At 40.5% G+C, this 27,839-nt stretch overlaps 1 protein-coding gene across 2 annotated transcripts in view; it reads left to right on the top strand.

Annotated features, from left to right (window-relative positions):
- LOC139413423 (calcium/calmodulin-dependent protein kinase type 1-like) overlaps window positions 1-27,839 on the top strand; it is an 83,786-nt gene that overhangs the window by 23,199 nt on the left and 32,748 nt on the right. For both annotated transcript variants that reach the window (XM_071160785.1, XM_071160784.1), the window contains exon 2: window positions 7,804-7,917. In XM_071160785.1, the coding sequence (XP_071016886.1) occupies window positions 7,832-7,917 (86 nt within the window). In that variant the 5' untranslated portion in view covers window positions 7,804-7,831. The remainder of the gene's footprint in view (window positions 1-7,803; window positions 7,918-27,839) is intronic.

Genomic DNA, 27,839 nt, shown 5'->3' with positions numbered 1-27,839 from the left:
TTCTTAACACCTTTTTTTTCCTTAAAACTGCATTGTTGGTTAACGGCGTGTAAGAATGCATTTTTACTGTTGTATTCGGCGCATGTGACAAATAACATTTGATTTGATTCAATGACGTTATGAAGGGCAGCTCAGAACAGCTGAAGACGGATTTTAAAGAACTGATTGGGTCTCTACTTGACACCAACAATAATAACATCTGGCCCTCTGCCCTCTCAAAATCGTGGCATTGAGAAGTTCAGCAGACTTTTAGCCCTCCATAACTGGCTATGACACTATTGCAGCTCTGTGGGTGTAACATTTATTGACAGTTTTGATACCTTTTGGAAACAAAGCTATTATAAGGAGGATGGGATCCACCCAAGTCATTTGGGTTCCTGGATTCTTTCACAGCATTCTTTATAAGGCTGCGTTGAGACAATGACCTATCAATGACTCAAGCCCAATATATTTAATCCCAGCCATTGTGTTGCTGAGATGTCATAATGCTTCAGCAGATGTACATTATCCCAGGGGCGCTGGAAAAGACAATGCAAGTAACCTAAGTGATATCCCTTTTACTGCCCTGAATTCCTCTGCTGATCTTACGGCTATTGTATGCAGTAATCATGTGCCTATGAACCAGAGTTATACTGTTAGCACTGTGGAGGTGTGCCCTAGCAAGAAGTCCACTGTTTGCAGCTCACCCTGCACTAACATACAGTGCATTCGGACAGTGTTGAGAGCCCTTGACTTTTTCCACACTCCTTAGTAAAGGGCACATGAATGCCCGCTTAGAGTTTGCCAAAAGGCACCTAAAGACTCTCAGACCATGAGAAACAAGATTATCTGGTCTGATGATACCAAGATTGAACTATTTTGCTTGAATGACAACGCATCACGTCTGGAGGAAACTTGGCACTATCCCTACGGTGAAGCCTGGTGGTGGCAGCATCATGCTGTTGGGATGTTTTTCAGCGGCAGGGATTGGGAGACTAATCAGAATCGAGGGAAAGATGAACGGAACAAAGTACAGAGATATTCTTGATGAAAACCTGCTCCAGAGCTCTCAGGACCTCAGACTGGGGCGAAGGTTCACCTTTCAACAGGACAACGACCCTAAGCACACAGCCAAGACAATGCAGGAGTGGCTTCGGGACAAGTCTCTGAATGTCCTTGAGTGGCCCAGCCAGATCCTGGACTTTAACCCTATCGAACATCTCTGGAGAGACCTGAAAATAGCTGTGCAGCGACGCTCCCCATCCAACCTGACAGAGCTTGAGAGGAACTGCAGAGAAGAATGGGGGAAACTCCCCAAATACAGGTGTGCCAAGCTTGTAGCATCATACCCAAGAAGACTCCAGGCTGTAATCGGTGACAAAGGTGCTTCTACAAAGTACTGAGTAAACTGTCTGAATATTTATGTAAATGCAATATTTCTATTTTCTTTTAAATACATTTGCTGAAATAAAAAATAAAAAATGTTGCTTTGTCATTATTGGGTATTGTGTGTAGACTGTAAATATATATCCACTGTAAATTACCTGAGCATGTCTACCTCTGCTAAGTTTCCCAGTAAAGCAATAAAAACAATCAAGCATCCCAGAAAAGTGCTAAAATAGCCAGACGAAGCTGGGCCTATTGTGCACTGTCCTATGGGACTCCCAATCACGGCCGGTTGTGATACAGCCTGGATTCAAACCAGGGTGTCTGTAGTGACGCCTCTATTACTGAGATGCAGTGGCTTAGACCGCTGCGCCACTCAGGAGCCCAGAGAATTCAGTGGTAGCAATATAAGATCTACAGAAAATACAGAAATGCCAATGGTGGAGGTGTGGCCTTCTATATTCAGAACCACATTTCTGTAAAGCTTAGAGAGGATTGTCACGCCCTGACCTGAGATATCTCTGTTTTCTTTATATTTTGGTTAGGTCAGGGTAAGACTAGGGTGGGTACGCTAGTTTTTGTATAGACTAGGGGTTTTGTATTGTCTAGGGTTTTGTAGGTCTAGGTGATTTGCATGTTTATGGTGGCCTGATATGGTTCCCAATCAGAGGCAGCTGTTTATCGTTGTCTCTGATTGGGAATCATATTTAGGTAGCCATTTCCCTTTTGTGTTTGTGGGATCTTGTCTATGTGTAGTTGCATGTCAGCAATCATTTGTATAGCGTCATGTTTTGTTATTTTGTTAGTTTGTTCAGTGCTTCATTCTTTAAATAAATAAGAATGTACGCATACCATGCTGCATATCGAACGTGACAAGAATCTCATGTTAAATATTGTTGAATCAATATGGCTACAGGTTCATCTGCCTCACCTAAAACCCATTCTGGCTTTAGCTGAGGCACATGAATGAAATCATCAACATGTATTGATCACATCTTTACTAATGCTGCAGAAACTAGCTTGAAAGCAGTATCCAAATCCATCAGATGTAGTGATCACAATATACAGTGCCTTGCGAAAGTATTCGGCCCCCTTGAACTTTGCGACCTTTTGCCACATTTCAGGCTTCAAACATAAAGATATAAAACTGTATTTTTTTGTGAAGAATCAACAACAAGTGGGACACAATCATGAAGTGGAATGACATTTATTGGATATTTCAAACTTTTTTAACAAATCAAAAACTGAAAAATTGGGCGTGCAAAATTATTCAGCCCCCTTAAGTTAATACTTTGTAGCGCCACCTTTTGCTGCGATTACAGCTGTAAGTCGCTTGGGGTATGTCTCTATCAGTTTTGCACATCGAGAGACTGAAATTTTTTCCCATTCCTCCTTGCAAAACAGCTCGAGCTCAGTGAGGTTGGATGGAGAGCATTTGTGAACAGCAGTTTTCAGTTCTTTCCACAGATTCTCGATTGAATTCAGGTCTGGACTTTGACTTGACCATTCTAACACCTGGATATGTTTATTTTTGAACCATTCCATTGTAGATTTTGCTTTATGTTTTGGATCATTGTCTTGTTGGAAGACAAATCTCCGTCCCAGTCTCAGGTCTTTTGCAGACTCCATCAGGTTTTCTTCCAGAATGGTCCTGTATTTGGCTCCATCCATCTTCCCATCAATTTTAACCATCTTCCCTGTCCCTGCTGAAGAAAAGCAGGCCCAAACCATGATGCTGCCACCACCATGTTTGACAGTGGGGATGGTGTGTGATGAGCTGTGTTGCTTTTACGCCAAACATAACGTTTTGCATTGTTGCCAAAAAGTTCAATTTTGGTTTCATCTGACCAGAGCACCTTCTTCCACATGTTTGGTGTGTCTCCCAGGTGGCTTGTGGCAAACTTTAACCAACACTTTTTATGGATATCTTTAAGAAATGGCTTTCTTCTTGCCACTCTTCCATAAAGGCCAGATTTGTGCAATATACGACTGATTGTTGTCCTATGGACAGAGTCTCCCACCTCAGCTGTAGATCTCTGCAGTTCATCCAGAGTGATCATGGGCCTCTTGGCTGCATCTCTGATCAGTCTTCTCCTTGTATGAGCTGAAAGTTTAGAGGGACGGCCAGGTCTTGGTAGATTTGCAGTGGTCTGATACTCCTTCCATTTCAATATTATCGCTTGCACAGTGCTCCTTGGGATGTTTAAAGCTTGGGAAATCTTTTTGTATCCAAATCCGGCTTTAAACTTCTTCACAACAGTATCTCGGACCTGCCTGGTGTGTTCCTTGTTCTTCATGATGCTCTCTGCGCTTTTAACGGACCTCTGAGACTATCACAGTGCAGGTGCATTTATACGGAGACTTGATTACACACAGGTGGATTGTATTTATCATCATTAGTCATTTAGGTCAACATTGGATCATTCAGAGATCCTCACTGAACTTCTGGAGAGAGTTTGCTGCACTGAAAGTAAAGGGGCTGATTAATTTTGCACGCCCAATTTTTCAGTTTTTGATTTGTTAAAAAAGTTTGAAATATCCAATAAATGTCGTTCCACTTCATGATTGTGTCCCACTTGTTGTTGATTCTTCACAAAAAAATACAGTTTTATATCTTTATGTTTGAAGCCTGAAATGTGGCAAAAGGTCGCAAAGTTCAAGGGGGCCAAATACTTTCGCAAGGCACTGTAGTTGCCATATCTAGGAAAACCGAAGTTCCAAAGGCTGAGCCTAATATACTGTATAAGAGGTCATACAATGTTTTGTAGTGATTCCTATGTTATTGATGTAAGTAATATTTGTTGGTCTCTGGTGTGTAATGAGAAGCAACCAGATGCTGCACTTCACACATTTATGAAATTTCTCATCCCAGTTACTGATAACCATGTACCCATCAAGAAATTGACTGTAAAAATGGTTTAATCCCCTGGATTGATGAGGAATTGAAAAATGGTATGGTTGAGAGGGGTGAAATGGTAAATAGGTCTGGCTATACAACCGATTGGCAAATGTACCGCAAATTGAAAAATCATGTGACTAAACTGAATAAAAAGAAGAAGAAACTACACTATGAAACAAAGATAAATGAAATAAAGAATGATAGTAAAAACTTTGGAGCACCTTAAATGACATTTTGGGCAAGAAGGCAAACTCCGCTCCATCATTCATTGAATCAGATGGCTCCTTACTCACGAAAAATATTGCCAACTGCTTTAATGATTTTTTAATTGGCAAGACTAGCAAATGTAGGTATGACATGCCAGCAACAGACACATGCATACAAACACACAATACGCACTATACACACACACATACACATGGATTTTGTGTTGTAGATATGTGGTAGTAGAGTAGGGCCCGCACGCACTTAATGTGTTGTGAAATCTGTGTTGTGCAATCTGTTGTGAATATATTGTAATGTTTTTAAAATTGTATAACTGCCCTAATTTAGCTGGACCCCAGGAAGAGTATGGGGATCCATAATAAATACAAATACTAATGGCAGCCTGCAGTACCCCGGTCAACCTTAAATTTGAGTTACTCAATGAGACGGGGCAGCACTGGGCTAGCCTGCAACTTCACTTCCTGGAGTAGCAAAAACTGTGCATGTTATGTTTCCATGAGACGCTGTCTTAACCGACTTCATTTGGCCAATGCACTCTTGATTCTTCACATTGGAATGAATGGTGTTGCGTGATCAATGGATTTGTTCATTCATATATAGTCATTGGTGCTATGTCTGCTATGTCAAATTAAAAAACATAAAACAAGTATACAGTGCCTTCAGAAAGTATTCATACCCCTTGACTTATTCCACATTTTGTTGTTCCAGCCTTAATTCAAAATGTATTCAATATATTTTTTTCTCACCCATCTACACGCAATACCACATAATGACAAAGTGAAAACCTGTTTTTATTACATTTTTCAAATGTATTGCAAATTAAATACAGATATATATTTTACACAAGTATTCACACCCCTCAGTCAATCCATGTTAGAATCACCTTTGGCAGTGATTACAGCTGTGAGTCTTTTGGGGTACGTTTCTAAGAGCTTTGCACACCTGGATTGTAAAACATTAACACATTATTATTTTTTAAATTCTTCAAGCTCTTTAAAGTTGGTTGTTGATCATTGCCAGACAGACATTTTCAAGTCTTGCCATAGGTTTTCAAGTTAAAATTGTAACTAGGCACTCAGGAACATCCAATGTTGTCTTGGTAAGCAACTCCAGTGTATATTTGGCCTTGTGTTTTAGGTTATTGTCCCGCTGAAAGGTGAATTTTTCTCCCAGTGTCTGTTGGAAAGCAGACTGAACTAGGTTTTCCTCTAGGATTTTGCCTGTGCTCAGTTTCTTTTTATCTTAAAAAACTCCCTAGTCCTTGCCGGAGACAAGCATACCCATAACATCATGCAGCCATCACCATGCTTGAAAATATGAAGAGTGGTACTCTTGATGTGATGTGTTGTGTTGGATTTGTCCCAAACATAACTTTGTATTCAGGACGTAAAGTGAATTTCTTTGCCACATTTTTTTGCAGTTTTACTTAAGTGCGTTATTGCAAACAGGATGCATGTTTTGTAATATTTGTATTCTGTACAGGCTTCCTTGTTTTCACTCTGTTGTTAAGGTTAGTATTGTGGAGTAACTACAATGTTGTTGATCAATCATCAGTTTTTCCTTTCACAGCCATTAAACTCTAACTGTTTTTTGAAAGTCACCATTGGCCTAATGGGGAAATCCTTGAGTGGTTTCCTTCCTTCCTCTCCTGCAACTGAGGTAGGAAGGATGCCTGTATCTTTATAGTAACTGGGTGTATTAATACACCATCCAAAGTGTAATAAATAACTTCACCATGCTCAAAGGGATTTTCAATGTCTGCATTTTTTTTAACCCATCTACCAATAGGTGCACTTTTTCGCAAGGCTTTGTAAAACCTCCCTGGTCTTTTTGGTTGAATCTGTGTTTGAAATTCGATGCTCGACTGAGGGACCTTAGAGAAAGTTGTATGTGTGGGGTACAGAGATGAGGTAGTCTTAAACAAATAATGTTAAACACTATTATTGTACACAGAGTTACTCCATCCATGCAACTTGTTATGTGACTTAAGCACATTTTTACTCCTGAACTTATTTAGGCTTGCCATTACAAAGGGGTTGAATAATTATTGACTCAAAACATTTAAGATTTTCATTTGTAATTTATTTGTTCACATTATGGGGTATTGTGTGTAGGCCAGTGATACAAAATCTCAGTCAAGGGTTGTGAATACTTTCTGAAGGCACTGTATAAGGAAAATCTCTATACATTTCAGCTGTTTAAAAAACTTTGCTGTGCATTTACTGTTAATACTGTATGAGTGTTGAGCTCAATGACACAACTCTGTTTACACTGCCCTGCTCGGAGGGGGGCAACTGTCGGGCGAGTATTGTGCGCGATCCCCAGAGGTAGCGCTCGGTACGTGATCGTTTTGCAAGTTTACCCAACAGTACTGTCTCGAGAATCGATACCTCTCGAAAATACATTGTGAAAATGTTCTTAGACAGTGCCAACAGAACAGGCTTCAGGCAGTCTGTGTTTTGGTGATAGCAGAGAAGTTAATCTGAGAATAGTGGAGTAAGCTCTGATATAACATTTTTGTCAAAATGGTCTGGTGGGATTTGGAATGTGATAACAATAGCCCACTTGCAGCTAGGGGAGGGATTCTGTCTGTGAGATCTAATTATAAGTAAAACACATTGTATAATGTTTGACCTGGTTGTTTTATTGGTTGATTCATAACCACATCTACTGCCGTTTAAAAGTCTGCATTGTTATGGACCTGCAAAACTATTCTGTCGGATAATAAGTGTTACACCATAACACTTTAACACTCCTAGTTAAAAAAAGCCACTTGCAACTGAGAGTGCGAGTGAGTATGTCAACTATAGTTACAAAGTTACTAATTTTTGGTGCACAGACTGGTAAGAATAGCAATAAGAGATGTTTAAGGGAAGCTTAAATTGTGTTCATTCAGGATCATGAGGTAAAGGAAGAGCAGGACTGACCGCAAACCCTCGTCACCTGAAGCAATTTGTAGAAGTTTTTGTATTCTTGGTGACATTCTAATGGTTTTAAGTGTCTGACAGCTCACTTTATCAGACTTAGTTTCCAGGTAAGTCTAAACCATTTGTGTGTCAATCAAAAGGTGCCAAAATATGTACAGTCCAGTTACATTTTTAGTCATCCATTATCTCTTTGACTTGTACATTTTTTTAGTGTGGAATGACGAAGCTATTCTGTTATCATCAAAAACAAGAACCCTTATTCTTTCAATTACAATTAATACCTAGACAAATATTCGGGTACACAACTATCCAGAAAGAGTGTTTGTCTGACCAGTTTTTCCCCCATGTTGAACAGTGAGTGATTTAAGTTTCCCTCCTCTTCTCCAGTATTGTATCCAACCACCAGAAAAGAAAGATGCCTTTGGGTGACGATGGACATTCTTGGAAGAAGAAAACGTCAGATGTTAAGGAGAATTTCGACTTCAAGGAGATCCTGGGGACGTAAGTGTTGAAATCATATCTCACTAAAGGACCATTCTGTTGTTGAGGATATAGTGTAATAGTTAATATACAGTATAACTAGCATGCATGGGTCTGAGCCTTTTGCTATCTCTCTGCTCATTAAAACACCATAAAGAGTTCACACGGAACGCTTAGCAGTGTTATTCAGATTCAGGCTACAACATTATTAATACAGAGGGACATTTGCATGCGTTTTCTGTACCTCTACATTTGCATGTTTAACACTGACTGACGACCTCTTTAGGTATATTGGTCATGTTTAATGCAGGCGTGTGGGTAGAAAGTTGCTAATAGAGTCTAAAGTTTGAGTGATTGGGGGATATTCTCTTCAGTGAGCAGTGAGCTCAGATCAGGACTCTACCTTGACGACATGCTCATGATTGGTTATTATGAATGCTGAGGTCTACTAGCCTATTGAAGAAAATTCCCCCATGGTTTTAGATTACACTGTTGAGGTGTTTGTGTGTGTGTCTAGGCTCTCGTGTCCTTAGTACGAGTCGGTCTGGTCCAGTTGATAATGTATTCTAACATCAGAACCTGCCTTGCTCTGAGCAGTACTTTGATGTGTTACATGTATTTTCACTGAATTATAAATGGCCCAGGGGGATTTTGCACTTTTGCTTTTCATATTTAGCTTTTTGTTGTTGTTGTATTTTCCAGAGTGTGTTGTGTTTCATGTCTGTATGTGATTTGAGTGGAAAGGACATCACTGGCGTTCTAGGTATTCTGGGCCACATCAAGTATGAAAGTGCAAGCTAAAATACTGTACATTGTCAGAGATGTAAAATTTTTATAGAGCTGACATCAGCTGTGCTATTTTGACATGTTACCTGATGGGTGAGAACATTCTTCAGTGATGTTGTTTCCCTGCTCAGTGTGTGTGTGTGTGTCGACGTGTAAGCTGACCCTTGACCCAGGAAGCAGTTAGCAGAGGGACTTTGGTGCCCTTTCCCTGACTTGGAGAGAGAGAGAGCGAGAGGAACCAAAAACTACAAGCCATTGCTAAAGAGGAATGAGAGGTTGAGCGAGACTGAATGCCTAACATATACGAGGAGCAGACAGAGAAAAGACAGGAAACATCAAAGCAGGGACCGAGAGACAGGGACAGGGACCGAGAGACTGAAAACAGCTTCTATCTCAAGGCCATCAGACCGCTAAACAGCCATCACTAGCACATCAGAGGCAGCTGCCTATAGACATAGATTAGAAATCACTGGCCACTTTTAGAAATGGATCACTAGCCACTTTAATAATCTTTAAGTATCTAGCATTACTCATCTCATATGTATAAACTGTACTCCACACTATTCTATGATATTTTAGTCGCTTTTAAATTGTGTTTACATATTGCATCCCCCATTTCATATGTATTCATACTGTATTGTATTCTATACTACACCACTGACTGTTAAACAGCCATCTCCAGCACATCAGAGGCTGCTGCCTATAGACATAGATTAGGAATCACTAGCCACTTTAATCATGTCTCCGTATCTTGCATTACTCATCTCATATGTATAAACTGTACTCTATACTATTCTACGGTATCTTAGTCACTTTAATTGTGTGTACATTTTGCATCGGCAATCTCATATGTGTATACTGTATTCTACACTATGCCACTGTATCTTAGTCCAATGCTGCTCTGACATATATGTATATATATTCTTTATCCATTCCTTACTTAGATATAAGTTTATTTTGGGTGTTTGTTGTGAAACTGTTAGATATTACTTGTTAGATATCACTGCACTGTCGGAGCTAGAAACACAAGCATTTTGCTACACCCGCAATAAGATCTGCTAAACACGTGCATGTGACCAATAAAGCCTGTCTTCAGACTGCTGAATAATCTGTGTTCTGATCTCTTCTTGGTGCCTGGATAATGGAATCAGTCTAAACCTATTATCCAGTTGAGCTGTTTAAAAGGCTTTGGTGTACAGTCCTGCACGTTTCAACATGGCATTTGAAGCAATGTCACTTGGGAATGTGTTAAAAAAATTCTATGCATTTTGCTATGGATAATGCTGTGTTCTTTTCCTCAAATATAATAACTAAATGAATACTACTAAATTCATTGTTTTGGGAATTTTCAAAAGGCCAGCATCCCGGAGTTGCCTCTTCACTGTTGATGTTGAGACTGGTGTTTTGCGGGTACTATTTAATGAAGCTGCCATTTGAGGACTTGTGAGGCGTCTGTTTCTCAAACTAGACACTTTAATGTACTTGTCCTCTTGCTCAGTTGCGCACCGGGGATTCTCACTCCTCTTTCTATTCTGGTTAGAGGCAGTTTGCGCTGTTCTGTGAACGGAGTAGTACACAGTGTTGTTTGAGATTTTCAGTTTCTTCTAAGCATTTTCTTAGCCTCAATTAGCCTTTTAAAATGATAAACTTGGATTAGCTAACACAACGTGCCATTGGAACACAATGTAGATATTCCTTAAAAATCTGCAGTTTCCAGCTACAATAGTAATTTACAATATTAACAATGTCTAAACAGTGATGTTATTTTAATGGGATTTTTTTGTTGCTTTTCTTTAAAAAAACAGGACATTTCTAAGTGACCCAAAATGTTTTAATGGTAGTGTGTATATATATATATAATCTTTACAGTACCAATCAAAAGTTTGGACACACCTACTCATTCAAGGGTTTTTCTTCATTTTTACTATTTTCTACATTGTAGAATAATCAAAACTATGAAATAGCACATATGGAATCATGTAGTAGCCAAAAAATGGTTAACCAAATCAAAATATTTTTGATATTGGAAATTCAAAGTACCCACCCTTTGCCTTGTGACAGCTTTGCACACTCTTGGCATTCTCTAAACCAGCTTCATGAGGAAGTCACCTGGAATGCATTTCAATTAACAGGTGTGCCTTGTTAAAAGTTAATTTGTGGAATTGATTTCCTTCTTAATGTGTTTGAGCCAAGCAGTTGTACTGTGACAAGGTAGGGGTGGTATACAGAAGATAGCCCTATTTGGTAAAAGACCAAGTCCATATTATGGCAAGAAAAGCTCCAGTAAGCAAAGAGAAATTACAGTCATTACTAAAAGACATGAAGGTCAGTCAATCCTGAAAATGTCAAGAACTTTGAAAGTTTCTTCACGTGCAGTCGCAAAAACAGTCAAGCTTTATGATGAAACTGGATCTCATGATGACCGACACAGGAAGGAAGACCCAGAGTTACCTCTGCTGCAGAGGATAAGTTCATTAGAGTTACCAGCCTCAGAAATTGCATCCCAAATAAATGCTTCACTGAGTTCAAGTAACAGACACATCTCATCATTTACTGTTCAGAGGAGACTGTGTGAATCTCATGGTCAAATTGCTGCAAAGAAACCACTACTAAAGGACACCAATAATAAGAAGAGACTTGGTTGGGCCAAGAATCACGAGCAAAGGACATTAGACCTGAGGGAATCTGTCCTTTGGTCTGATGATCTCCACATGTGTGGTTCCCACCATGAAGCATGGAGGAGGAGGTGTGATGGTGTTGGGATGCTTTGCTGGTGACGCTGTCTGGGATTTATTTACAATTCAAGGCAGACTTAACCAGCATGGCTACCACAGCATTCTGCAGCGATACACCATCCCATCTGGTTTGCGCTTAGTGGGACTAGAATTTGTTTTTCAACAGGACAATGACCCAACACACCTCCAGGCTGTGTAAGGGCTATTTGACCAAGAAGGAGAGTGATGGAGTGCTGCATCAGATAACCTGGCCTCCACAATCACGTGACCTCAACCCAATTGAGATGGTTTGGATGAGTTGGACCGCAGAGTGAAGGAAAAGCAGCCGACAAGTGCTCAGAGTATGTGGGAACTCCTTCATTCCAGGTGAAGCTGGTTGAGAGAATGCCAAGAGTGTGCAAAGCTGTCATCAAGGTAAAGGGTGGCTACTTTGAAGAATTGAAAATCTGAAATATTATTTTATTTGTTTGTTACTTTTTTGGTTATTACATGATTCCATTTGTGTTATTTCATAGTTCTGATATCTTCACTATTATTATACAATGAAGAAAAGAGTAAAAACGAAGAAAAACCCTTGAATGAGTAGGTGTGTCCAAACCTTTGACTGGCACTGTATATTTTTTTTACTCTCCTCTGTTTACAATGGCAGAACAATTCCTGGTGTTATCTCTACACTGCTTGTCTCTTATTTGACACTATTTGCATCCTTTACATTCATAGCTTCTGTCAGTTCTAGCTTGAGCCTACTCTATTTTGTGTGAAGTGTCATGTTTTTTGTGAATCACAAAGAAACCAGGAGGATATTATCTATATTTTATTATTAAAGAATGTCCTTTGCCATGCAGTTTCTATTCTAAATATCAGGTAAATATTTGCCAAATAAAGGATAACAATATGAGTATTTCCTCGTATGTTTATTTTATTTTATTTATTTTGCCTTTATTTAACCAAGTAGTTAAGTTGAGAACAAGTTCTCATTTACAATTGCGACCTGGCCAAGATAAAGCAAAGCAGTTCGACACATACAACGACACAGAGTTACACATGGAGTAAAACAAACATACAGTCAATAATACAGTAGAAACAAGTCTATAAACGATGTGAGCAAATGAGGTGAGATAAGGGAGGTAAAGGCAAAAAAAAGGCCATGGTGGCAAAGTAAATACAATATAGCAAGTAAAACACTGGAATAGTAGATTTGCAGTGGAAGAATGTGCAAAGTAGAAATAAAAATAATGGGGTGCAAAGGAGCAAAATAAATAAATAAAATAAAATAAATACAGTAGGGAAAGAGGTAGTTGTTTGGGCTAAATTATAGGTGGGCTATGTACAGGTGCAGTAATCTGTGAGCTGCTCTGACAGCTGGTGCTTAGAGCTAGTAAGGGAGATAATTGTTTCCAGTTTCAGAGATTTTTGTAGTTCGTTCCAGTCATTGGCAGCAGAGAACTGGAAGGAGAGGCGGCCAAAGAAATAATTGGTTTTGGGGGTGACCAGAGAGATATACCTGCTGGAGCGCGTGCTACAGGTGGGTGATGCTATGGTGACCAGTGAGCTGAGATAAGGGGGGACTTTACCTAGCAGGGTCTTGTAGATGACATGGAGCCAGTGGGTTTGGCGACGAGTATGAAGCGAGGGCCAGCCAACGAGAGCTTACAGGTCGCAATGGTGGGTAGTATATAGGGCTTTGGTGACTAAACGGATGGCACTGTGATAGACTGCATCCAATTTGTTGAGTAGGGTATTGGAGGGTATTTTGTAAATGACATCGCCGAAGTCGAGGATTGGTAGGATGGTCAGTTTTACCAGGGTATGTTTGGCAGCATGAGTGAAGGATGCTTTGTTGCGAAATAGGAAGCCAATTCTACATTTAACTTTGGATTGGAGATGTTTGATGTGGGTCTGGAAGGAGAGTTTACAGTCTAACCAGACACCTAGGTATTTGTAGTTGTCCACGTATTCTAAGTCAGAGCCATTCAGAGTAGTGATGTTGGACAGGCGGGCAGGTGCAGGCAGCGATCGGTTGAAGAGCATGCATTTAGTTTTACTTGTATTTAAGAGCAATTGGAGGCCACGAAAGGAGAGTTGTATGGCATTGAAGCTTGCCTGGAGGGTTAGTTAACACAGTGTCCAAAGAAGGGCCAGAAGTATACAGAATGGTGTCGTCTGCGTAGAGGTGGATCAGAGAATCACCAGCAGCAAGAGCGACATTATTGATGTATACAGAGAATAGAGTCGGTCCAAGAATAGGTCCACAGACGATGCAATCTCAACCACACTGCACACTGCCCTAACCCATCTGGACAAGAGGAATACCTATGTGAGAATGCTGTTCATCGACTACAGCTCGGCATTCAACACCATAGTACCCTCCAAGCTCGTCATCAAGCTCGAGACCCTGGGTCTCGACCCCGCCCTGTGGCTTGATTACCAACAACGACGAGACGGCCTACAGGGAGGAGGTGAGGGCCCTCGGAGTGTGGTGTCAGGAAAATAACCTCACACTCAACGTCAACAAAACTAAGGAGATGATTGTGGACTTCAGGAAACAGCAGAGGGAACACCCCCCTATCCACATCGATGGAACAGTAGTGGAGAGGGTAGCAAGTTTTAAGTTCCTCGGCATACACATCACAGACAAACTGAATTGGTCCACTCACACAGACAGCATCGTGAAGAAGGCGCAGCAGCGCCTCTTCAACCTCAGGAGGCTGAAGAAATTCGGCTTGTCACCAAAAGCACTCACAAACTTCTACAGATGCACAATCGAGAGCATCCTGGCGGGCTGCATCACCGCCTGGTATGGCAACTGCACCGCCCTCAACCGTAAGGCTCTCCAGAGGGTAGTGAGGTCTGCACAACGCATCACCGGGGGCAAACTACCTGCCCTCCAGGACACCTACACCACCCGATGTCACAGGAAGGCCATAAAGATCATCAAGGACATCAACCACCCGAGCCACTGCCTGTTCACCCCGCTATCATCCAGAAAGCGAGGTCAGTACAGGTGCATCAAAGCTGGGACCGAGAGACTGAAAAACAGCTTCTATCTCAAGGCCATCAGACTGTTAAACAGCCACCACTAACACTGAGTGGCTGCTGCCAACACACTGACACTGACTCAACTCCAGCCACTTTAATAATGGGAATTGATGGGAAATGCTGTAAATATATCACTAGCCACTTTAAACAATGCTACCTTATATAATGTTACTTACCCTACATTATTCATCTCATATGCATACGTATATACTGTACTCTATATCATCGACTGTATCCTTATTTAATACATGTATCACTAGCCACTTTAAACTATGCCACTTTGTTTACATACTCATCTCATTTGTACATACTGTACTCGATACCATCTACTGTATCTTGCCTATGCTGCTCTGTACCATCACTCATTCATATATCCTTATGTACATATTCTTTATCCCCTTACACTGTGTACAAGACAGTAGTTTTGGAATTGTTAGTTAGATTACTTGTTATTACTGCATTGTCGGAACTAGAAGCACAAGCATTTCGCTACACTCGCATTAACATCTGCTAACCATGTGTATGTGACAAATAAAATTTGATTTGATTTGATTTGATTTGATTTAGAATTGAACCCTGTGGCACCCCCATAGAGACTGCCAGAGGTCCGAACAGCAGACCCTCCGATTTGACACACTGAACTCTATCAGAGAAGTAGTTGGTGAACCAGGCGAGGCAATCATTTGAGAAACCAAGGCTGTCGAGTCTGCCGATGAGGATGTGGTGATTGACAGAGTCGAAAGGCTTGGCCAGATCAATGAATACGGCTGCACAGTAATGTTTCTTATCGATGGCGGTTAAGATATCGTTTAGGACCTTGAGCGTGGCTGAGGTGCACCCATGACCAGCTCTGAAACCAGATTGCATAGCAGAGAAGGTATGGTGAGATTCAAAATGGTCGGTAATCTGTTTGATGACTTGACTTTCGAAGACCTTAGAAAGGCAGGGTAGGATAGATATAGGTCTGTAGCAGTTTGGGTCAAGAGTGTCCCCCCGCCTTTGAAGAGGGGGATGACCGCAGCTGCTTTCCAATCTTTGGGAATCTCAGACGACACGAAAGAGAGGTTGAACAGGCTAGTAATAGGGGTGGCAATAGTTTCTGCAGATATTTTTTTAGAAAGAAAGGGTCCAGATTGTCTAGCCCGGCTGATTTGTAGGGGTCCAGATTTTGCAGCTCTTTCAGAACATCAGCTGACTGTTTTTGGGAGAAGGAGAAATGGGGAAGGCTTGGGCAAGTTACTGTGGGGGGTGCAGTGCTGTTGACCGGGGTAGGGGTAGCCAGGTGGAAAGCATGGCCAGCCGTAGAAAAATGCTTATTGAAATTCCCAATTATAGTGGATTTATCAGTGGTGACAGTTTTTCCCCTCTTCAGTGCAGTGGGCAGCTGGGAGGAGGTTTTTCTTATTCTCCATGGACTTTACAGTGTCCCAGAACTTTTTTGAGTTAGTGTTGCAGGAAGCAAATTTCTGCTTGAAAAAGCTAGCCTTGACGTTTCTAACTGCCTGTGTATAATGGTTTCTAGCTTCCCTGAAAAGCTGCATATCACGGGGGCTGTTCGATGCTAATGCAGAACGCCATAGGATGTTTTTGTGTTGGTTAAGGTCAGTCAGGTCTGGGGAGAACCAAGGGCTATATCTGTTCCTGGTTCTAAATTTCTTGAATGGGGCATGCTAATTTAAGATGGTTAGGAAGGCATTTAAAAAAATAACCAGGCATCCTTTACTGACGGGATGAGATCAATATCCTTCCAGGATACCCCGGCCAGGTCGATTAGAAAGGCCTGCTCGCTGAAGTGTTTCAGGGAGCGTTTGACAGTGATGAGTGGAGGTCGTTTGACTGCTGACCCATTACGGATGCAGGCAATGAGGCAGTGATCGCTGAGGTCTTGGTTGAAGACAGCAGAGGTGTATTGAGAGGGCAAGTTGGTTAGGATGATAACTATGAGGGTGCCCGTGTTTACGGCTTTGGGGAGGTACCTGGTAGGTTCATTGATAATTTGTGTGAGATTGAGGGCATCAAGCTTAGATTGTAGGATGGCTGAGGTGTTAAGCATGTTCCAGTTTAGGTCGCCTAGCAGCACGAGCTCTGAAGATAGATGGGGGGCAATCAGTTCACATATGGTGTCCAGAGCACAGCTGGGGGCAGAGGGTGGTCTATAGCAGGCAGCAACGGTGAGAGACTTGTTTTTAGAGAGGTGGATTTTTAAAAGTAGAAGTTCAAATTGTTTGGGTACAGACCTGGATAGTAGGACAGAACTCTGCAGGCTATCTTTGCAGTAGATTGCAACACCGTTTGGGATGAAAATTTCAGAATTTTTGGTGGTCTTCCTAAGCCAGGATTCAGACACAGCTAGAACATCCGGGTTGGCAGAGTGTGCTAAAGCAGTGAATAAAACAAACTTAGACAGGAGGCCTAAGGAGGCCTAATGTGAACATGCATGAAACCAAGGCTATTACGGTTACAGAATTCATCAAAAGAGAGCGCCTGGGGAATAGGAGTGGAGCTAGGCACTGCAGGGCCTGGATTCACCTCTACATCACCAGAGGAAAATAGGAGGAGTAGGATAAAGGTACGGCTAAAAGCAATGAGAATTGGTCGTCTAGAACATCTGGAACAGAGAGTAAAAGGAGGTTTCTGGGGGCGATAAAATAGCTTCAAGGTATAATGTACAGACAAAGGTATGGTAGGATGTGAATACAGTGGAGCTAAACCTAGGTATTGAGTGATGATGAGAGAGATATTGTCTCTAGAAAAATAATTGAAACTAGGAGATGTCATCGCATGTGTGGGTGGTGGAACTAATAGGTTGGATAAGGTATAGTGAGCAGGACTAGAGGCTCTACAGTGAAATAAGCCAATAAACACTAACCAGAACAGCAATGGACAAGGCATATTGACATTAAGGAGAGGCATGCTTAGTCGCGTGATCAAAAGGGTCCAGTGAGTAGTGAGGTTGGTTGGGGTCACAGAGATTCAGACAGCTAGCCGGGCCATCGGTAGCAAGCTAGCATAGGATGGAGGTCTGTTTTTAGCCACCTCGTGCGTTTCCGTCGGTAGGATTAGTGGGGTTCCGTGTGGTAGAGGGGATCAATCCAATTCGCCAACATTTTTTTTACGCATATATATATATATATATATATATATATATATATATATAGAAAAAAAATAGATCTAGTTATAGAGGCCCAAGAAAAAAAAGAAAAAAATGTCTGGTGACAGTGCAAACATACTGGAATGGTAAAGCCTTATTGATACATTAGCACTGAGCGATGTTCCAATGAAACAGGGTGTTTACATAAGGTGCACTGACATTAGACATACATTATTTGAATTTTCCATTAAGTACACACTTGGATCCCTGTTAATGAGGATTTAAACATCATCCGTAACACAGTTTACCTAATGTAGCCCAATGGCACCTTGTGTTCCCGATGGTCCTATGTTGGTGCCGGTATAAGTATTTGATTGGGATATTTCTACCACAGTGCTTGTCTCATTCCTATCATCGTGATGTTGGTCAAACATTTTGGGTAAACCCCCTTTTCTCTTTACTTCAGTTGTTACACATTTTTTAGATAAAGTTGTGTATGTGACGAGTATGTTCAGGTTTCCTTTCCTCCATATCCCCTGGTCTGCCGATGGGGTTGTCCGCCTGTTTATGGAAAGATCACCAGCTCACCAGGATGTCAGCTAAGAGTTCCCTGTTGGCTGGTTGTCTTAGCAACAGGAGGAGACACTTTCCATATGGACTCTAACAATCACTATGGAAACAAAGTTTGTATTTGCTATTAATAATCCTGGTGTGTGATTGTGTGAGCATTGTGAGGGGCGGTGAAGTCCCCTCATTGTATACACTGTTGAATGTCTCTGCTAGGAGCAAAGCTGAATTCCTGGAGACTCCCTCTTTGACGTTCTTTCACAAATAGGCCTTATAAGGGATGTGTGTGTGTGCGTGTGTGTGTGTGACTCCCCTCCCACCCTCCACCCCCTCATGCCATCCCTTTGTAGCAGAAATTCTCTGATCATGGCCTCAGTTTGTGTCCCTGGCTGTGTTTTGATCTTATTCAGCCCCACTCCACAACACAATAGCTGACTGATCAATCTCCCCTTAACAAGTTCAATGAATGGATGTATCTGTTATTTTTCTCATTCATAGTAATGAAGCACTCTAATGACAAAACATTTAAATAATTGAAATTCTAATTCAGGCCATTGTCTACCACCTACCCACTGATGTATTCTGTCACACAGAGGGAGGCTGATGAGGCTTATTGGGGAGAACAGCTTCCTTGCTACTCACTGTCTTGGTCCACATTGAAACAGGTACGGATGTGCCTCTATTAGGATGTATTGAGTCCCATTAAGTGAATATTTGTTAGTACTGATAATGAATGTGAATTAATGTGGAGAGTTCGTAAAGGTGACTTTGAAAAATGCCTTTTCAATGATAAACTGTGTTTGTGTGTGTGTGTGTGTGTGTTAATCTGTGTTGTTGTGTGTATGTGTGAGTGTCCTGCCTGTGTTTCTGTCTGTGTTTCTGTAATTTAAACAGATCTGGTTAAATGATGCACACACAGTTAACATCACTACAACTAGGACTGGACGATATGGCCTAAAAATCATATCTCAATTTGTTTTTAAACGTATTGCCGATTCACAATATATATACTGATAAAACAACAATTGTATAACAACCCTGATTTATTTATATATATATATATAAATAAGGGTTGTTATACAATTAAAGGTCAAATACACTGCATTTCAAACAGTCAGCAATAATCAAATGAATTCAGGATTTGTGAAGTTATACCTAGTCTAAATAAAAGTATAAGACCCACTAATAATGTCATTTTTATATCGAAATAGTTTAACCTACTGTTTTTGTTGCAATAATCACTGATCTGTAGTGCGTATGGCCCAGTACATCACTGGGGCCAAGCTTCCTGCCATCCAGGACCTCTATACCAGGCGGTGTCATAGGAAGGCTCTAAAAATGTCAAAGACAGCCACTCTAGTCATAGACTGTTCTCTCTGCTACAGCACGGCAAGCGGTACCAGAACACCAAGTCTAGGTCCAAAAGGCTCCTTACCAGCTTCTATCCCCAAGCTATATGACTGCTAAATAGTTAATCAAATGGCTACCCAAATCACTATCTCTACCTACAGTGGTTTCTCCTTTAAAAATTGCGTGCTTACACCGCAGGACTTAGATGGCTTCATTGCTCCAGACCACCACAAGGGGGAGTTAGAGCACTAATTATTAATTTGGGTCCCAAGGTTTTTATATGACCAATCATATCGAGTGGTTCTAATGGCGAATTTGACGCGAGTCAATGATCCCTGGGTGAAGATGGCTGACAAAACATTACGGCGAAACTAAATGTAAGTAGTTATACTGAGTTAACCAAAACATTTACAATTGAGAGGAATATGTTAGTTAATGTAGAGACAAACGCGTGTGCATATTTTGGTCATAAAGTTAATTATCGCTATTTATTTATCTATTTAGTAAGTTATCTGACAAGCTAACATTAGCCAGCTAGCTAGCTAGTATTATGACATGAGAATTAATTTGTAATTTGTAATTCGTGTTGTTTAATGTTTTAGGGACTCCTTAGAAAACCAGCATACCAGGCTGTCGTCTTGTGAAACAGTGAATGCGAAGAATCTAGCGAGCTAAAGCATTTACTGCAAATTGAATGTACAATTGTGTAAGCTTGCCTTGCAATGCAGCTGAAGTAACATAACTAGCTAACTATTTACTTGCTTAGTGTAGTGGATGATAAAAATAACTGTATGCCTATGGATGTGTGGCTAGCTACAGTATGTAGCCGATCTGTGTATGGACCCTTAAACGTTAGGTTCTGAACTAATATTCATACCAATCTATGAACCTCAGCTATCATAGTTGTTGAATCAGCCTCAAGTCTGAATGGAATTAATTAAGGCTATGGATAGAGTAGAATATAATAACTTTATTTTGCCATGTATGCAAGTCCTATATACATGTACTGTAGTTATTACCACGCATGAGATCCCCACATTGTAGCCTGTACATTGAATACATTCACTGAGCATGTACTCTTCCTTGGCAAATAAAGGTGGGGTTCAGGTATGAATCTCTGAGACGTTATTTTTCAGTCATATCAAACTCAAACATTCTTTGAAGGATGCTGTGTCTGCATGTATGTATGTATTACAATTATACACTTCAACAGTGTTTACCACTCCTGCTCCTGGGACATCAATCCCACATTATAACTATGCAATAGACTAGAAACATGATTTAAGTAAAGGCTGATTTGTAATTCATACATACAGAAATATCTAACTCCCTTCATCTGCATTAATCTGAGGACACAGGATAGTATTTCAATGAGATACTTAATTTCAACCAGTGGAGAATGTGAAACGCTTTATTGAAAGAAGTTCATTATCCAGGTGTTATAAATACATGCATTATAATTATGATAATTGTAATATTATAAATACAAGTTCAATCTGTACGTCAATGCACATATGGTGGTCATTACAAAACGAGGAAGAAAGACGAGGTGGCGAGAAAGGTGTAGAAGACAGAAAGAGAAAGAGGTAAGAACAGAGGCAGACAGCATATGATTAATGAATTACAGTGGTACCCTAATATTCTCTCAGTTCATCACAATTACAGTGTCGCCTAACCAGCCTTGGGCCCCCAGTTGGCCCGAAGATTATCTTAACTTCTTGATGCACCCATCCCTTTCGCGGGATCATTTTCATCAACACCCGCTGAATTGCAGTCCGCCAAATTCAAATTAAATGACTAAAAATATTAAATGTTCATGAAATCACAAGCGCAATATAGCAATACACAGTTTAGCTTGTTGTTAATCCAACTGGCGTGTCAGATTTCAATACAGCTTTTCGGCGAAAGCATAACAAGCGTTTATGTAAAAACCTCTCTCAGTAGACAATATATTACAAACACTAGCAGCCAAGTAGATTGGTCACGAAAGTCAGAAAAGCAATAGATTAAATCGTTTACCTTTGATGATCTTTGGCTATTTGCACTAAATGTTCCTTTTGTTTCATAAAGATGATTTTTATATCCAAAATACCTCCATTTGTTTGGCGCGTTATGTTCAGAAATCCACAGGCTCGAGCGGTCACGACATCGCAGACGAAAATTCCAAATAGTATCCGTAATGTCCACAGAAACATGTCAAACGTTTTTTATAATCAATCCTCAGGTTGTTTTAAAAATATATAATTGATAATATATCAACCGGGACTGTCGCTTTTTCAATAGGAGAGGGAGAGACAAAATAAAAGACTGAAACTATGTCTAAAGACTGTTGACACCTTGAGGAAGCCATAGGAAAAGGAATCTGGTTTATATCCCTTTAAATGGAGGCAAGGCATCCAATGGAACAGAGCGCTTTCAGGAAAAACAGCACTTCCTGGTTTGATTTTCATCAGGTTTTCGCCTGCAATATCAGTTCTGTTATACTCACAGACAATATTTTGACAGTTTTGCAAACTTTAGAGTGTTTTCTATCCTAATCTGACAATTAAATGCATATTCTAGTTGCTGGGCCTGAGAAATAGGCAGTTTCAAATGGGCATGTTTTTTTCCAAAAATGAAAATCCTGCCCCCTACACTCTTAAGAGCGGGTGAGGTGGCGATGACGAGACTGGCTTCCTCTCTCACATCAAAACATACCTGCAGATGAGAGACAGATGGATAGAGAGAGAGTATGATTAACCTCTAATGACTCCCCATCCCGCATGAGGGAGCGTAATCATCGCCTGACACTAATTAGCATAACGCAACGGACATAAATATTCCTAGAAAATATTCCTATTCATGAAAATCACAAAATAAATATATTGAGACACAGTTTAGCGTTTTGTTACCCTGTCATCTCAGATTTTCAAAATATGCTTTACAGCCAAAGCTAGACAAGCATTTGTGTAAGTTTATCGATAGCATAGCATTTTGTCCAGCTAGCAGCAGGTAACTTGGTAACGGAAATCAGAAAAGCAATCAAATTAAATCGTTTACCTTTGATGAGCTTCGGATGTTTTCACTCACGAGACTCCCAGTTAGATAGCCAATGTTCCTTTTTTCCAAAAATAATCTTTTTGTAGGCGAAATAGCTCCGTTTGTTCTTCAGGTTTGGCTAAGAAATTGCCCGGAAATTGCAGTCACGAAAACGGCAAAAAATATTCCAAATTAGCTCCATAATATCGACAGAAACATGGCAAACGCTGTTTATAATCAAACCTCAAGGTGTTTTTCAAATATCTATTCGATAACATATCCATCAGGACAATTCGTTTTTCAGTAGGACCGATTGGAGTAATGGCTAGCTCTGTATTTTACACGAGAACACTCTGGGAGCATCAGGTGACCACTTGCGCAATGTAGCCGTATTCTTCAACATATATGCGTAAAACTACGTCACAATGCTGTAGACACCTTCGGGTATACGGAGAAAGAGTAATCTGGTTGACGCATAGGAACGCAGCGCTTTCAAAACATGAGGCACTTCTGGATTGGATTTTTCTCAGGCTTTCGCCTGCAACATCAGTTCTGTTATACTCACAGACAATATTTTTTACAGTTTTGGAAACTTTAGAGTGTTTTCTATCCTAAGCTGTCAATTATATGCATATTCTAGCATCTTGTCCGGGAATGTTTTTTTTTCCAAAAATGAAAATACTGCCCCCTAGTCACAACAGGTTAAGCCTTGTTTTTTTATTCTAACACGGTCAGTCATCATAATCATCAGGAGGTGAAATGCAAAACTGACCTTGGATCCTTAACTCTGTGACTACTACATCTCTATCTGTATTTCAATGTAAATCATCTCTTACATAATACTTCCTGTTGAACCGACCAAGTGACCTTTCACCTAAAATCATGCTGTGCCCTCTGTATCTGCCAGTTCAGATGCGTGAGGGGTTCACCAACACAGCTGATATAACCTAGAGGATTTAGGGAGAAGGGGGAGAGGGATGAAGTGAAGGAGAGAAACGGTTATTGTGTGCGTGAGTGGTCTCACCTGGTGTCCACACTAAGTGCCTACAGAGTACTTTATGCTGAAAAACAGACACGAGGACAAACAATAGAAGATAATGTCAATAGAAGATACTGTATGTGACGCAGACACCTATCAGAGTGTACGTGAAACATTTAAATATAGAGGGCTATGTGTCTCACCACTTGGTTTTTGCAAGGCTAACCCCCAGGGAAATCATGACTTGGCAGCAACAGATAAACACAGCCATTTTCACTGGGCTATGTGGTGTAAATCTGAAAATTAGCAGCTGACATCTTAAGGGTTTTTAAATTAATCCATGTGAGACAGGTTCCATGTACAACAAAACAGGCAGAGAGGAAGAGAGAAAAACACAGAACCGTTTAATTACCTCTGGTTATGGACACTTTTGCCAGCAATAAAGTGTCCATGGCCTGTTCCTTGGACAGTGAACATCTGGCAATATCTACATTTTCGACCCCATATGACGTGGCCTGCAAGATAGTTAGATTAATTTAACTTAAAATGGTGAGAACAAGCGTTCGTAGCTGAATGCTTTTGGCTAGCTTGAGAATAAGAATTGCATGATTTATCATTCCACGGTATGTATGTATGTAATGTAGTAGAATGTTATGAACCAACACTGAATCGTAGGAGCTAACTACTAGCAATGTAAAAGTTGAACGGAAGAACGCCCAGTGCTGCTTACCTGAGATGTCATCATCACACAGTCCTTCTTCGTAGGTGTCCGCTATGACTTCCTTTGTGTCGGAAAAAAGTTGCTTTCAGAACAATTATTTTTGATTGAATCTTTTTAAAAAGTTTTGCTCTCGACAATTAGACAAATGTACCTCCATAGTATATAACAATTTGCCTGTGAATAACCACACCCATACAAACGTGCTACTGTATGCAAAATTATTGACGCACAACCAAAGATGCTGCCATATCCTGCCAGCATGCCCTGAGCCACTCAAGCGCAGAATGATGACGCGTGGAAGAGGGAAAGGAACGAGATGGGAACAACAACAATTTGTTGCAAGTTGGGGAGGGGGGCTAATAGCTGAACAATAGGACTATTCAACCTTTACTAAAGAATAGTCTATTAGCCGAGCTAGCTGTGAAAACCCCCCCTCCTATCACAGACCAGATTTGCCCTAACGACCAAGGGGTAGCTTGCTACTCAATGTAATAAAGTAATGCCTTTTCAAATAAGTTACCTTACACGTTATGTTGGCTGACAATTTGTTAGCTATTTTTTCCTTACAAACCATATAGCATATCATTACAGCAGTATGTTAGCTAGCTACCTAATGTTAGTAGTTATACATCTAACTACCCAACGTTTATTGACTTGATTATTCCTGTCATTCTTAGCTTAGGTAAATGGTATAGTTGTTGTGTGTTCTCAATGGACTTGCACTCAATGGGTGCTTTCGTAAATTCGCTCTGGCTATCTACACCGATTTCAGAGCATTCTCGTCTGAGTGTGCCAGAGCGCAGAATAATTCATTTACAAGCGCTCATCACCCATTGAATATTGCCGTTGTCAGTAAACGTCGGCAAAAAAGCGTAATTAAATTGTTTTCAGCAGCACAGTTACAGTCACCAACGCTCTGGTTAACACGAAAACTGCCTTACCAGCTCTGCTAGTGCGAGTTAAATGGTCAGACTGGTCTCATTTGTGTCTGCAAGTAGCTAGCAAGCTCGAATGAAATTACTAAAAATATTTAATTTTCATGAAATTACAAGTGCAATATAGCAAAACACAGCGTAGCTTGTTGTTAATCCACCTGGTGTGTCAGATTTCAGATTTTCAAGCTTTTCGGCGAAAGCATACCAAACGTTTATGTAAGGACATCTCTCTTAGTAGACAAAATATTACAAACAGCTGGCAGCCAAGTAGATTGGTCACGTAAGTCAGAAAAGCAATAGAATTAATCGCTTACCTTTGATGATCTTTGGATGTTTGCACTCACGAGACTCCCAGTTACACAAGAAATGTACCTCCATTTGTTTGGCGCATTATGTTCAGAAATCCACAGGCTCGAGCGGTCACGACATCGCAGACGAAAATTTCAAATAGTATCCGTAATGTTCGTAGAAACATGTCAAACGTTTTTATAATCAATCCTCAGGTTGTTTTTACAATATATAATCAATAATATTTCAACCGGGACTGTACCTTCTTCAATAGGAGAGAGATGTCCGCTCCAAACAGTATCTCATGCAAAACGCTGCTGGCACCCAGCCATACAATGATGCGACGTGATCTTTCTCGTTAATTTTTTCAAAATAAAAGCCAACTATGTCTAAAGACTGTTCACACCATGGGGAAGCCATAGGAAAAGGAATCTGGTTGATATCCCTTTAAATGGAGCGAAGGCAGGCTATGGAACAGAGAGCTTTCAGGAAAAACAACACTTCCGGGTTGGATTTTCCTCAGGTTTTCACCTGCAATATCAGTTCTGTTATACTCACAGACAATATTTGGACAGTTTTGGAAACTTTAGAGTGTTTTCTATCATAATCTGACAATTATATGCATATTCTAGATTCTGGGCCTGAGAAATAGGCAGTTTCATTTGGGTATGTTTTTCATCCAAACATCAAAATACTGCCCCCTACACTCAAGAGGTTAATAAAATTAATGATTAAAAAATACAGTTTCAAAATGCAGATGTTGATTTAGTAATGGATCCATAATGAATTAGTATGGGAATAAATATCACTGATTTACAGAAATATTGGAACAAAGATGTCTAATGAAGGCAAACAATTTAGAATCCTCCAATAATGTAGCCTACTCCCGACCGTCACGTTGTACAGCACCATATTTTCCATTCCATCCTAACGGAAACCCTGAGGGTTTCGTTTTCCTCTGAATAGAAACACCATAATATTAACCAAATTAATTAAGCCACATTTCTTAAAATCAATCCCATATACTATGTTATTACAAAAACTGTTTTAAATTCTCTGGTAATGCCCATTTGGAATACTATCAAATGCTTCTCAAAGATGCCCTCTGGTTGTCAAACTAGCAATAACAGAAAAAATGGCAGACTATTAAATGATGTGCAACAGAATGCTGCTGTAGCACGCAAGGTGTGCCGCAGTATGACACAACTTTTAAAGGAGGAACGACTGTACATGTACATATTACCTCACCTCAACTGACCTGTACCCCCGCACATTGACTCGTTACTGGTACCCCCTGTATATAGACTAGAGGTCGAGCGAATTATCGGAATGGCCGATTAATTAGGGCCGATTTCAAGTTTTCATAACAATTTTTGGGCGCCGATTTCCAATTATTAAAAAATATATATACATATTATTATTATTTTTAATACCTTTTATTTAACTAGGCAAGTCAGTTAAGAACACATTCTTATTTTCAATGACTGCCTAGGAACTGTGGGTTAACTGCCTTGTTCAGGGGCAGAACGACAGATTTTCACCTTGTCAGCTCAGGGGTTCCAATCTTGCAACCGCACAGTTAACTAGTCCAACGCTCTAACCATTGCACTCCACGAGTAGCCTGCCTGTTACACGAATGTAGTAGAAGCCAAGGTAAATTGCTAGCTAGCATTAAACTTATCTTATAAAAAACAATCAATCATAATCACTAGTTATAACTACTAATCCAGTTTAGCAGGCAATATTAACCAGGTGAAATTGTGTAATTTCTCTTGCGTTCATTGCACGCAGAGTCAGGGTATATGCAACAGTTTGGGCTGCCTGGCTCATTGCGAACTAATTTGCCAGTATTTGACGTAATTATGACATACATTGAAGGTTGTGCAATGTAACAAGAATATTTAGACGGAGGGATGCCACCTGTTAGATAATATACAGAACGGTTCCGTATTTCACTGAAATAATAAACATTTTGTTTTCGAAAAGATAGTTTCCGGATTCGATCATATTAATGACCAAAGGCTCGTATTTCTGTGTGTTATTATGTTATAATTAAGTCTGATTTGATAGAGCAGTCTGACTGAGCCGCAGCAGGCCCGTAATCATTCATTCAAACAGCACTTTAGTGCGTTTTGCCAGCAGCTCTTTGCAAGCACTGCGCTGTTTATGACTTCAAGCCTATCAGCCTAATTGCTGGTGTAACCAATGTGAAATGGCTAGCTAGTTAGCTGGGTGTGCGCTAATACTGTTTCAAACGTCATTCACTTTTAGATTTGAAGTAGTTATTCCCCTTGCGCTGCAAGGGCCGCGGCTTTTGTGGAGCGATGGGTAACGATGCTTCAAGTGTGGCTGTTGTCGATGTGTTCCTGGTTCGAGCCCAGGTAGGGGCGAGGAGGGGGACGGAAGCTATACTGTTACACTGGCAATACTATAG

The sequence above is a fragment of the Oncorhynchus clarkii genome, chromosome 7 (genome assembly GCF_045791955.1).
Source record: "Oncorhynchus clarkii lewisi isolate Uvic-CL-2024 chromosome 7, UVic_Ocla_1.0, whole genome shotgun sequence".
NCBI classification, from domain to species: domain Eukaryota; kingdom Metazoa; phylum Chordata; class Actinopteri; order Salmoniformes; family Salmonidae; genus Oncorhynchus; species Oncorhynchus clarkii.
Note: the sequence above shows the minus strand (reverse complement) of the source record. Positions and strands in the feature narration are given on the sequence as shown.